Source organism: Diceros bicornis, chromosome 29, assembly GCF_020826845.1.
Source record: "Diceros bicornis minor isolate mBicDic1 chromosome 29, mDicBic1.mat.cur, whole genome shotgun sequence".
Lineage (NCBI taxonomy): Eukaryota > Metazoa > Chordata > Mammalia > Perissodactyla > Rhinocerotidae > Diceros > Diceros bicornis.
The window spans coordinates 25,070,818-25,085,044 of NC_080768.1; the positions used below are offsets into that span (position 1 = coordinate 25,070,818).

The window sequence follows — 14,227 nt, forward strand, 5'->3', positions numbered from 1 at the left end:
AGCCACAGGACCAAGCCCAGCAAGCCCAGAGTGGTCCTGCACAGACCATGCAGCTGATGCAGTAGAACAGTATCAACACAGGAAAGATCCCACACATGCTGCAGATCTGCTGTCCTAGCTGGTATAGGCACTCAGACCCTTTCCACTAATGCTCAACCAAATGCACAGACCACAATCCAAGCGGGACAGCAGTAGTTCAGCCAGCTCACAGATAGACAGCAGCTCTCCTGGATCCAGCAAGTCACCACGATCGCTGGCCAGGATCCCACTCAGTGCATGGTCACCCAATCAGCCATCCAGCCCTTCCAAGGACAAGCTCCTGGGGTGATCGGCCACTGATGACCTGTGCTGACAAAGTCAAGGACACTTGATGCAATGTTTACCATACATACAGCCTCAGACATTGAGCGCTGTCTCCTGTCCCAAAGGAACCAACCAAACTCAGAGCCACTGACTCTCTAACAGAAGGATGCAATATTTCTCACTTCTTTTTTTCCCTAAAGAATCAATATTTTGCTAAAGAGTTAATAAGTTTATCTGTGTGGCCAATACTGTGAAATGAAAATATGAAATATCATATGTATAGTGGTGTCTTGAAGAGAGTGGTTGTAGAAATCTTTCTCCTGTTTTGTTTTGGTTTTGTCTCATCACTACCTCATTATAGGAGAAAATCTCTCCAGGGGTGTGCATTACCGTATCCTGACTTTTGGAAAACGTGCTGCCCTAGAGCTCTGTGAGATAAACTCCAGAGGCTACAGAAATATTCCCGCATTTAAGAGAGAAATTTATTCTCCAGGAAGAGTGGATGGGTTTTTTCCCCCTAAACCTTTCTCTCCCAGGGATTGTATGTGACTAGAACTTTGTGCATCTGTCCTACCTCCTTCACTCGCACACACACACGCACAGAGTTTTTATTTTATTTTTAAATGCATTAAAATTTTTTCTAGGTGACTTGACTGCTGGTACTCCCAATTGCATGAAATACAATAAATCTCTTTTTAGGTAAGAAGACAAAACTAAAAATAAAGAAGAAGATGAGAAATGAGGGGGAGCTCAAAAAAGGAGGTTTGGCATTTCTCTGCTCATAGCGCAAAGCTCGGTAACTCCAGTTAAACTCCTAAAAATTGTTCGGTAAGCTTAGGACTTCTGCATGTCTCACACTGTCAAGAAGAAGCAATTGACCCTGTCCACGTGCACAATGTTAAAACAAGCCCAACACCTTTTAGGCCTTTTTGATCTGGAAGCAACATATTCCTCATTTACAAATTTTACTTATGCCTATTTATGCTGTTATTCACAATCTGGCCCATCTTGAGTTGGGGCCCCTACAACAAAGCGTTCTAGAATCTCCAAATTGCAATACAACAGTCACTCTCATTAGTGTTCCCTCTCCCTGCCTCTAGAGAGTCATTCACTGTAGAGGCTTTAGTAACTTCCTCTCATACTTCCTCAAATCTCTGGACCACCCATGGTGACCTTAAGTTGCCCATGGATTTCTGATGTGAGAAACTGCCTTTCCTCAGTTCCACGCTATACACCATTAGAGTGGCAACTGCTGACTGCACACTGAGCTCTCCTGGAAACAGAGGTTCTCACAGGCTCTGAGCCTGTGAAGCTCAATACCTTTCCATGAGTCACAAGGCAGCATTCTACAAGCTCAGCACAGCCACCAGAGTCTCCTTGTTGAGACAGAAATGTCACCTACAGGACAGAGCTAAGTCCGGGCCCTCTGGAGTATCCCCTCTACAGGAGAGAGTGGCTCCTTCTGTCCTCGGTCCCTTGCCCTTGGCTACCTGGGGAGCCCTTTGGGATCAAAGAAGTGAAGAGCAACAGGAATATACACTTTATAGACAGCATCAAAACTATTTGTGATGGAGCCTACTGGAGGGCTCCTGCTTTTCATTCATTAATCCAAACATCCTTGATAAAGAATGGGATCCAATCAATGGTCAACAAAATTAGCTAAACTTTAGGCAGTCATCTTACCCTGGCCAACAATTGTCTCCATCTGTGCATTTTTACAGACTACTGGACCACTGCCAATGGGCTAGTCATCTGGTTCTGCCAATGGTAGCAACAGTAGTTACTCATCCAAGGTTTCCTTCTGTGGGGAAAATGACTATGAGAATCCCTTGCCAAATAGATACTGAAAATATAAATCAAGGTTACACATATCTCTGTACATATTCAAACCATACTATCCACTTTGGAGTTCCAGATATTGTTGAGTGACCATTTCACTTCTAAAAATACACAATGCTGGGCTCTTGAATAAGGTGTTCAATGGAACTTTCACCACCCTTACCTGTCTCAGGCTACAAGCCTCATGGAACACCATTATGTCATACTTAAGAAAGTTAAAATTTAATTAAATGAAATGGCGTATTTCCATCATCAGTCAAACATCAGGGGTGAATTATAATAAAGAATCTGATTCCATTTTTGATGTTTGACAGTCCCGCCCTTCTGCCCCACAGTTGGGCCAGCTGATAAGAAAGCCCAGATGCTCCCTTTTTTGGTCCCGGCAGGAAGTTCAAACCATGGGAGCCTCAGTCCATAGGTGGGAATCCTCACCTCAGCCCCACGCCCTAATTACAATAAAAGCTATACCAGTCTCCTTTCCTCTCTCTCAATCCATTTTCGGATCTGCTTGGGAGTCTGCCCTATGCCCCCCAGAAGCCCTCATTATGTGAGTAAGAAACCTTTTCATACCCTCTCAGGCATCGCATGGGGTCATCAGTCTTGACATCCAAAGCAAATTTTGGGTGGGAGGACCACAACATACTTTCTCCTGAACCTCAGTTAATACTGCAACAAACAGCGGGCTCATCAAAACTAGGCCTTAGGATTATTTGAGCCACCCTGATAGAATTTTGCAATTTTCACTGTCATTTGAGTCTACTGCAAATTGGAAAATTTCTGAATTCTCTATTCCAAAGAATAGAGAGTAGAAGCCGAGACTAGAACCGAGAATAGAAGTTCAGCTATCTTTTCCTTTTCTGTTTTTCAAATTAACTATTTGTGTATGTATTTTTCATCTGTCAATTCCAGACAAAATTCGGGGAAAGCCCACACCCACGTAGAGCCACAATTCCTATTTCTTTGCAACCTGTTTAGCTATGTTACTGCAGAAACAACTAAGTTACTATATTAGGCTTCATCATGAAATAAACGAACATGTTTAAAATTGGAGGTATTCTGAGCTGGGTGTCCCAAACATTCCTAAACAGTTCTGAGATTGGAATTTGAATGACTCAGATGTTCAGGACTGAACTTTCTTTTCTCTCAATCTGGCACATTACTTAACTTCTGTTTCAAGGATTTCATTATTATAATGTTTTTTAAATGCGTAGATTTGTTTCAGAATTTTTTAAATTAAAAATCTAGATGAAAAAACATAAACTGAATAGATGCATATTTATGTAATTTGTATACTATAATTATATAAATTACATATTTGTATAATCCTGTACCAACTTGCTGGATACAGTTTTAGTGCATTGGGGATATGTGGTTTCTTAGTTTCTGATCTGATGGACTTTCCTTTTCAGCTGTACTGGAATCTCTTGGGTGCAACTATAAAGAGTTTGGAGAAAGGATATTCATTCCTTTTGAATTTATTCAGAGGCAATAAAAAATGATGTTCAAGTTTTGGCATCAAGAATTTTACCCCATTTCAAAATCACAGAAATTCATGACTTATCTTTAAAATTAACAATTCAGATGAATTTTTTTCTATCTGAAAATGTGGATTCCAGAGAAATATTTTTATATTAATTCTTTAAAATGAATACTGTATTAGTCGCATACTTTCTGGAAAGATGTCTTATCAAAAAACATTTCACTCATTTGCCACTGAGAAAACGTACGTATACACATGATAAAAGGAAATCCAGCCCATGGAGAAAAAAGAGAGAATTACAGAAAACAGTTACACAAAGGCAAAACATTGACAGAAAAGAGTATGCTAGCAGATTATTTTCTTCTTTTGGTGCAAAAGACATATTAAATCTCATTGTTTGGATGCACTTATTTTTTCATCCACAAAACTTCTGTTGAGCACCATCATGTGCAAGGCACTGTGCTAAGCACCATAGATGTGATGTAAGATAGAGTCTCTACCCTTGAGTTGCTCACAATCAAGTCAGGAAGAAAAGTATATTAATTAAGACACAAGTGTTATAATATCAATTTATATACATGTCCTAGGAGCATACAGGCTACAGCCTTTAATTCTGATTAGTTAGTGTTTAAGGGTAAAGGGATGAGTACAAAGAAGGTGAGGTTTTAGGCTAGGTTAAAGTGTAGACCAAACCACACGATCATCTCAACTGATGCAGAAAAGCCTTTGACAAAATCCAACATCCTTTTATGATAAAAAAAAAAAAAAATCAGTTAATGAAGAATAGAAGGGAACTTCCTCAACATGAAAAAGGCCATATATGAAAAACCCACAATTAACATTATATTCAATAGCGAAAGACTGAAAGCTCTTCCCCTAAGACCAGGAACCAGACACAGATGCCCGCTTTCGTCTACCTTTTAAGTACTAGAAGTTAGAGCCAGGACAATTAGGCAAGGGGAAAAAAAGGTATCCAGATTAGAAGGAAGAAGTAAAATTATCTCTATTTGCAAATATAATCTTATAGTTAGAAAAACCTAAAGAATCCATTTACAAAAAACTATTAGAGGGACCGGCCCGGTGGCATAGTAGTTAAGTTCACGTGCTCTGCTTCAGTGGCCCAGGGGTCACAGGTCCAGATCTCGCGCATGGACCTATGCACTGCTTATCAAGCCGTGCTGTGGCAGGCATCCACATACAAAGTAGAGGTAGATGGGCATGGATATTAGCCCAGGGCCAATCTTCCTCAGCAAAAAGAGGAGGATTGGCAACAGATGTTAGCTCAGGGCTAATCTTCCTCACACACACACACACACAAAAAAACTATTAGAGCAAATAAATGAATTCAGCAAATTTTCAGGATACAAAATCAACATGCAAAAATCAGTTGCATTTCTATGTACTAGCAATGAACATCCAAAATGAAACTGGACTGGAAAAAAAAATCCATTTAGAATAGCAAACAAGGGAACAAGATACTTAGAAATAAATTCAACAAAGAAGGCACATGACTTATATACTAAAAACTACAAGAAAATTGAAAAGAAATTAACTGAAAGAAATTAAAGACCTAAATAAATGAAAAGATATCCCTTGTGCATGGATTGAAAGACTTAATATTGGTAAAATATAATACTATCATAGCAATATACAATTCAACGCAATCCCTGTCAAAATTCCAAGGACTTTTTTTTGCAGAATGGAAAAACCCATCCTTAAATTCATATAGAATCTCAAGTGACCCTGAATAACCAAAACAATATTGAAAAAGAACAGAGATGGAGATTTCACATTTAATGATTTTAAAACTAGTTACAAAGCACAGTAATCAAAACAGTGTGGTACTGACATAAAGATAGACATATAGATCAATGGAACAGAATTTAGTGTCTAGAAATAACCCTCATATTTATGGTGAACTGATTTTTACAAGGGTGCTAAGATTATTCAATGAAGAAAGAACAGTCTCTTCAACAATGGTGCTGGAAAAACTGGACATCCACATGCAAAAGAATGAAACCGTATCTCACAACATAAAGAAAAAATTAACTCAAAATGGATTAAAGACCTAAACATAAGACCTAAGACTATAGAACTCTTAGAAGAAAACATAGGGACAAACCTATATGACCTTAGATTTGGCAATGGTTTCTTAAATATGACACTAAAAACACAGACAACAAAAGAAAAAAATAGACAAATTTGACTTGATTAGAATTAAAAACTTTGGTGCACCAAATGACACTATCAAGAGACTGAAAAAACCCACAGAATGGAAGAAAATATCTGCAACTCATATATCTGATAAGGGTTTCATATCCAGAATATATAAATAACTCCTGCAACTCAAAAAAATAGTCAAAACAACCCAATTTTAAAAAGGGGCAAAGGACTTCAAAGAGACACTTCTTTAAAGAAGAAACACAATTGGCCAATAAGCACATGAAAAGACGCTCAACATTAGTCAAATGCAAATGCAAAGCAAAATGAAATACAACTTTACACCTATTAGAATGCTTATAATTTTTAAAAATGAGAAATAAATGTTGGCAAGGATGTGGAAAACTTGGAACCCTTGTACAGTGCTGCTGGAAATGTAAAGTGCTGTAACTGCTGTGGAAACAATTTGGCTCCTCAAAAAGTTAAATGTAGAATTACCAAGGATCCAGCAATTCCACTCTTAGACCCAAAGGATTGAAAACGGGTGTTCAGATACTTGTTCACCAGCGTTCATAACAGCATTATTCACAATAACCAAAAAGCGGAAACAACCCAAGTGTTCATCAGTAGATGAATAAATAAATATACATCTCATGTATATACATACAATGATATATTATTCAGTCATATAAAAGAATGAAATTCTGCTACAACATGGATGAATCTTGAAAACAGCATGCAGTAAAATAAGCCAGGCACAAAAGAACAAATATTATGATTCCACTTACATGAAATATCCAGAATAAGCAAATTCATAGAAATGGAAAATACATTAGAGGTTACCAGGGACTGGAGGAAGGGGAGAATGGGGAGCTATTGCTTAATGGGTCTAGTGTTTCTGTTTGGGGTGATGAAAAATTTTGGAAATAGTGATGACAGTTGCACAACATTGTAAATGTAAGTAGTGCCACTGAATGGTAAAATTAGCCACGGTTAAAATGGCAAATTTTATGTTATATTGTATATATATAGAGAGAGAGAGAGAGAGAGAGAGGGAGGGAGAGAGAGAGAGAGAGAGAGAGAGAGAGGGAGGGAGAGAGAGGGAGGGAGGGAAAGAGAATCACAAGGAAAAAATAGCAAAAAAAAACCCAAAGTGCAGAAGAGCATACATGGTAAATTATCTTTGGTGTTTGTATTTCCATAAAGAAACACTGGAGGAATATATAAGAAAATAATATAAATGGCTACTTATAGGTAACATGAATATTCAGCCCACACACACTAATCAGCTTGTCCTGGTTAAAATATAGAAATACTCTGTCCTGGTTGGTAAGTGACCACTCCCCAATTTCCTGAATTCCCTCTACCTCTGCCCTCATCCTGGGATTCCTGATTGCCCCCTTATCTGGCAAGTATAAAGAGTTAACCCTGGCAGGGCAGGGGTCTGGCAGGCCAACACAGAATGAAGTGGGACGGTAACAGGGTGAAAGGGAGACTTTGCATACTATACCTTTTAACATCTTTTTGATTTTTTTTGGTGAGGAAGATTAGCGCTGAGTTAACATCTGTTGCCAATCCTCCTCTTTTTGCTGAGGAAGATTGGCCCTGGTCTAACATCCATGCCCATCTTCTTCTACTTTATATGTGGGATGCCTGCCACAGCATGGCTTGATAAGCTGTGCATATGTCCACTCCCGGGATCCGAACCTGTGAACCCTTGGCTGACGAAGCGGAGCGCACAAACTTAACCACTATGCCACCAACCTGGCCCCTCCTTTTGATTTTTGAACCATGTAAATATACTACCTATTTACTGTAATAAAATATGAAAACTAAAAAAAAAAGAAAAAGAAGAATACACCAGCTGGAAAAGACAGTTAAGAGAATTTGAGCAAAACAAATGTGTACTTGTAAACCATAGTGGTACAAAGAACAAGAGGGCTCAGGGAATTGCAAGTCTTCTAGACAAGCTTAAACATAGAGAGGTGAGAATAGCAGATGAAGGTAGATAGGTAAATTTAGGTCAGATATTAAAGAACCTCTGTGTGGCATTAATTAATTTGAACTATTTCTATAGCACTGATAAACTATTTAGGGTTTTTTTGTTTGTTTAATCAAGGGAATTACTTGAATAGATTTGTGTGTTAGAAAAATAATTCTGACAACTCTGTGGAGAATGGACTCAAGAGGAGAGAAATTAGGAGTGGGAGGGCTGGCATGATGAGGAAAGAGGTAACGAGATGGAAATGAGCAGTCATGGCCAAAAGATACTGAAGAAGAACGGTCTAACGGTCTTGCGGAAAAATAATTAGCTTGGGGGTTGACAATAAAAAAAAAGGAGGAACAAAAGATGACTTGAAGAATTCTAGCTTAGTTGACTAAAGAAGTAGATTTTGACCTTTAATGGGGGAATTCTAAATGGGAACTATTCAGAATTTTGATTATGTGAAATGTGAATATATTGAGATGTCAAAGATAAAGCATGACATAATGTGGATTTCAAATAAAAAGTTACTATGAAAATGATAATGATTTTTCCATTTTATTTAGGAATGACTTACTAAGAGGAAATATGCTAAATTTTACAGGAAAAAAAGTGTATTTTTATACACGAATGAAGGTCTAAACCCAAAGAGTAATATTGGAATATGATACAATGACTGTTTTGTGCTGATTTTTACAAACAGATTTCTTTTTGATTGTGATAGCTTAGCTGTTAGACATGTAGAAAAATGACCTCTAGGTACAGTCACTAATTCCAGGATTTATATTTTTATAGAGAAAATAAATAATATAATTTCTAATATTGCCATCTAACATTTTCCCCAATAAATGTATTTCCAAAATACCATGGTATTCTTCAGGGGAAGACATTGTTTCATCAGAATGGAAATTAGGATGAACAAGAGAAGTTTCATAAAATCCTTATGACCAAAATGGTTTTTTAGATGATTTGTTCAAGCATCCTTCTCTTAATTATACATCTACCTCTAGCTTCCCCTGTCTCTCCCTCCACAGCTAAACTTTTCAAGTAGTCTGTATTCATATTCTTCATTATCTTTACCTTACATTTATGCCTCAATCCACTTTATATGTCCAATTTCTGTAAGTGAAGTGGCTGTTGCTAAGGCCACAGAACCCCACACATGACTAAATCATCTCATGTGAACTTTCTGTTGCATTGGCATGCTTCCATAACCCATCCTTCTTGAAATATTCTCTTTCCTTGGCCTCTATGACACTACACATTCCTGGTTTCCTTTATCCTTCTATGATAATTTCTTCCCAACATCCTTTTCTGGCTTATTCTCCTCTACCCAGCCATTAATTGTTGAATTTCTCAGGAGTTAGTCACAGTTCCTCCTCTCTTCTCACTCTACTCTCTTCCAGAAGCGCTCACCCCATCTATGACTTCAATTTCAACTATATGTCAATGATCCCCACCCCCCACCTTCTATTTCAAATCTCTAGGCTAGAAATTCCTTTAGACTGCAAGCACAAATAACCAAATGTTTCCTTAACGTCTCAATGTGGATGTCTCAAATATGCCTCAAACTAACCATGTCCAAATAATCACACTCTTAATCACTCCCATCGAAGATGATTCTCTTCCAATGTTCCTATCTTAATGAAATTATCATTCATCCAAGTGCACAAGTTAGAAATGTAGTAACATTCTTAACATTTACCTTTTATTAAATCCTCTTATCCATTTCTTCACCAAAGACTGTCAATTATTTCTTCCTAAGTATCTCTTACATCTCTGTACTTCTTTCTGTCTGTACTGTCAAAACCCTAGTCCAAACTACCAACATCTCTCTCCTGGATTGTTATTAAAACTTTGTCACTATTCCATATACAATGTTGCCCTCTATAATCTGAAAAATGTATTGGATGGAAAGTTTTTAGTCTTCAAATCTGTGAAGGAAGCATAGTGAAGTCTTAAGTTAGTTTCCAAAGTGTCTGTAGAAATGATCATAATTACTCAAATACACAACAGAAACCTCTATCTACATTACACATTATCATTAATAAATACCATCTCTTGTTTGTTAGAGTCAGTAGTCTGAGAAGTGGTAGAGAAAAAGATGAATGACAAGCGCCATGTCCATTCTGCTACATCTTCAGCTCTGTATCTGACCTTTCAAAACCAGAGTATCAGATCTGACTTTTCTCATTCAGTCTTTTCCAGATTATTCTGGGGTCATCTGAGAGCCTGGGAAGGCCTTGATGTATTTCTCCAATAAGGGTAAGAAAGTCTTTAGTGTGAAGATGTTCATCTATTTTCTCTTGGAGTAGAAATGACTCCAGAAAAGTCTTCTTTTGTTTCAGGAAGGCAGATTGGGCCAGTTCTGCTCTTTTTCTGTTACAATTGGGACACCGAGAAGAAATGTGTTGCTTAGCTGTCGCCACCTGTTTTGGTGTTGTCCTCATGTTTTTAAAATAGATTCTGTTCAAAAGCTCATCAGGGACAGTACAGTTTAAGGTATCTCTCTCTGAAGCCTCTGCATCCAATCTAAACTGCAGCTTTTTATGTCTGCTGCTCTTTCTCTCCTTCGAGTTCGCTCTATGATGGATCAGGTTTATTTTAATGGTGCAAAAAGACTGCAGGGCATTCAGTTCTTCATCAGATGCCCGAGTAATTTCTGTTTGAAGTTTAGTGTCTAGTTGGTACTGTTCAGAGTTAGTTTCTTTGCCCTTGAGGTAGTTGATCCACTTTCTACTGAACTTCTTTTCATAACTTTTGTAGTCCGAAAGCTCAGATTGTTTGCCTCGATATTCCAAGCATGTAGTGGGCTTTCCACCCTCAGGGTTGCTCCCAGAGGAATGGGGCCAGGGGTGCAGTCCTCCAGGAGAGCTGAATGAACCAGAACTCCGTACGTCATCAGTAAAGGACTTGAAGGTCTCGTCAGAAAGATCGGCCATAGCCCTGATGTCCGTTTGGGCCAATTCCCCTTGCTCTTCGGAATCCCCGGGCTTCTAGGTGGATGGCCATCACATTGCAGCAGACTCACCCCCTCATCTGCTTTGCCCTGATCAAGACCGGCTCAAGAACTAGTCAGGCCAGAGCCGGCAGCTTAGCACAGCTCCGCTTCCGTGATACTCCTTCCCGCTGCCTTGGCAACGCGGAGCGGTCATGCGCAGTGGATCGCCGCTCTCGCCGCGCCGCGCCTGACCCCGCACCCCCGCCTTTCTTGGCGCCGGCTGCGCCTGCGCAGATCACTCTAGGTGTGTGACCCGCCGTCTGCGTTTGCTGTACGGCTTCTCCTTGTTAGTGCTATTGTAAGTGCAAAGTCTAATAATCCTTGAGAAAAGGTTGCAAACTGCCTTTACTCAGGGGTCAAGCAAGTATTCCTGTGTGAGGCTAACAGGGATAGGCGGCCTCTGACTAATCTGAGAATGTATGCCCCGCCTAAATGCCTCCAAATTTAAAACAAAAACAAAAAACCCTGCTGGCCAAAAAGCAGAAGCAGAAACATGTCAGTCAGTCCACCATATAGCCAGAGAACACCTATTTGTACACCATATCTTAGGATAAAAATCTAAATACTAAAGTCATCCTTGAAGACTCCTGCATGACACCTATTTCTCCAGCCTCATTTTGCACAATTTTCTGTGCTCCAGCATCGGGACGACCTTGCAATTTTCCCAAATCACAGTATCTCAGGTCTTTCGTTCAAGCAGTTCCCCTCCGACTGGCACGTTAACACCCCTCCTCACTCTTTATATGATTAGTTCCTGCTCCTCCTCCCAGTCCCATTTCCTCAGGAAGGGCTTCATACCCACTCCTGCGCCCAACACTTGACTGTACATCCTTTCTTTCACAGTTTGCAACTATGTGTTTGTATGAATATTTGATAATGCCCTCCGCATCTCCTCACTAGCTTAAAAACTCCATGAAGGCAGAAACCAGATCAGTGTTGCCCAGCACTCAGCAGGTGCCTGCCACATAGAAGGTTCTCGATAAATCTCTGTTGAGTAAATGCGTTGAATGACTATGGAAATAGAAATAAATATTACCTCACACAGGTCCAGTGGATTTTGTGGAATAAGTACTACCAGCTCAAGGAACTCCAATCTTTTTTCCTTGCGAACTCCCCAAATTAGGCTGTTGCTCATGACATATCCTTTTAAAACAGCCTTTTTACAAACGTGGTAGAGTTTTATTAATAACTATTCTCAGAAATTATAAAATGTTAGCTCTGGAGATTGGCTTTTTCTAGATCTTGATAAATATCTGAGTCTAGGTCTTTGTAAGTACGTGAGATAGTTTCAAGAGAATGGGCTCCCCTTGCTCAGTTCCCTCTGTGTGTGTGTGTGTGTGTGTGTGTGTGTGTGTGTGCGCGCGCGCGCGTGCGCGCGCCTGTGTGGTGTTATTCAAGTCTAGCTGGATATATTTAATGTTATTCCAAAAATGTTCAGTTTGGCAAAGAGTCAAAATCTGAAATGTTCAAAAAGCATTTCTCAAATATGAGCCAGTTTCATATTGAAGATAAAGAGAGTCTAACTTCATTTATTCAACCCAAATTATATTTTATCATATAACGTTAGTCTCTAAAAAGAGGTAGCAAATAATGTGTGGCTAGTTCAAAGTAATTTCCAGCATCTCAAGGGCTCAAGATTTTCATTTTTAATTTTTATTTCAAAAACCTTCCTCATTCTCTGAATATTTACACCTAATTCATTATAACACACATTTTCCCCCAAAACATTCAGCAAGGGAGCTATATTTTAAATAATTTATATTCATATGTTCTAATATGCTTAATATTTTTTAAATAACTTTACCGTAGAAGCAGGTAAATTTGGGGGGAATATCCTGTAATTAACCAATTTCTTTGTAATAACCAGCATGACCCAGTAAACGGTTCAACACTCTTACATGTGTGTTATCTAAGGAAGTAAAATAGCTCAGCAGTACTATAACATTATCAAATAAGATTCATGAAGACAGAGGTCAAATTTTAATTTTAAACATAGAAACTATTACTCTTTGTATAAACCTTATACTCTTTAATTTCAACTCTACGTCTATCACAGAATAAAGTTTAAAGGTGACTCTACTTGAAATCCACACTCTTGTTATCTCTTTTCTATAGATGAAATAAAAATAATATTTGCCTACTGTCTTCCTTGTATATGAGAATTATCAGTGTTATGTATGTGAAAAGAAAATCTCAGACCATTTATAAGCAGTACTGGCAAAAATATGTATTCCATATTGTTAAGAGAGATTGTTAAGAGAACTGTGAATAAGTGTAGTGTCTTACACTAATTTTTTTTTTTAATTAGACGTTTCAAGTGAGAGGGAAAAAAAACCAGGAATGCATAAAGGAGAAAAGGGAGTGTAGAGTTGCAACTTTCTATCTTATCTAAAATCTTTTTATACTATACCAGTGGATACAAATCACTGCTACTCACTATACTGAAAGCAGATTTAATCAAGATTTGCAGGAAAAAAATATATAGTATGACATTTAACATTTTATTGTTTTTATCAGGAAAAAGAAGACCAAAGGATTGACAGAGAGAAAATATTTATAGCCTTCCCAGAAAATTCATAGCAACATTTCAGTGTTTGAATAACTTTGTTAAATAATAACTTACTCTTTATTTAGCAAATATTTAGGAACCTTGGAGTAGTTTTTGCAAAACTAAAATTAATTATCTAAAACTAAAAAAAAGTTATCCAGTCAACACTCAAATGTGCAAAGAAAACGCTGCATTTTTATTTCCTGTTATTAATGTAATCATCCTTACAAGTTCTCACCCATTTTGGTAGCTATGGAAAACCATTAACTTGATAATTAATAATATCCTAGACTTTCCCATGTAAAAGTCAGTCTCATTTTGGCAAATATTTAGTCAATGCTAAATTTAACTCCCTAACAGAGCTATTCCTTCCTTCCCAAGATGGTGTCTTCCTAGAAGGATAAACTTTATTATCTTTGGGGCATTTGGTGTATGGGACCCTAACTTTGTGCTGATCCTTTTGCTGGTTTCCACCACTTGGTTGCAGGCAGTCATTGGGCATGCACTGTTTTCCACCAAGGCACAGTTAGACAGGTTCCTTCTGATACCTAACCAAGTAGACTCGCCTCCTGGTGGGTTGAATCAGACTCTACACCAGTGGAAGTTGTCTCACAAAGTAAAGTGTATTTGCCGCAAATAGGATGCCATGAGGAATCATTTCCAAAGTCGTGGCGTCCCTGAACAAAGGAAAGCAGGAACTTTTATTTGTTTGGGGAATGAATATTCAAAAGGGAGAGGCAGGTATTCGCTTGCACAGGCTCAGTTGGAGAACATGCTTCCACATAATGAGACCTAAGCTCCTCCTGGAGAGATCTTTGCATTAAAAATAAGGCAAAGGTCATGGGCATAGCTCTTGTGGTGAGGCTTGGTCAGTTTCAGGATGGCTGGTGGTTACAGCTCCTTAACACACAA

The 14,227-nt window shown here is 38.5% G+C and overlaps 1 protein-coding gene across 1 annotated transcript; it reads right to left on the reverse strand.

The window, feature by feature from the left end:
- Positions 1 to 8,327: 8,327 nt before the first annotated feature.
- On the reverse strand, positions 8,328 to 10,867 carry C29H8orf48 (chromosome 29 C8orf48 homolog). Its single transcript, XM_058525398.1, has one exon. It carries the CDS (start codon positions 10,706 to 10,708, stop codon positions 9,941 to 9,943), a length of 768 nt encoding a protein of 255 aa, XP_058381381.1. The 5' UTR covers positions 10,709 to 10,867; the 3' UTR covers positions 8,328 to 9,940.
- Between the last annotated feature and the right edge of the window lie 3,360 nt (positions 10,868 to 14,227).

Excerpts from the sequence above, each read along its gene's own strand:
- C29H8orf48 (XM_058525398.1), bottom strand. The coding sequence starts at position 10,708 with ATGGCCGATCTTTCTGACGAGACCTTCAAGTCCTTTACTGATGACGTA.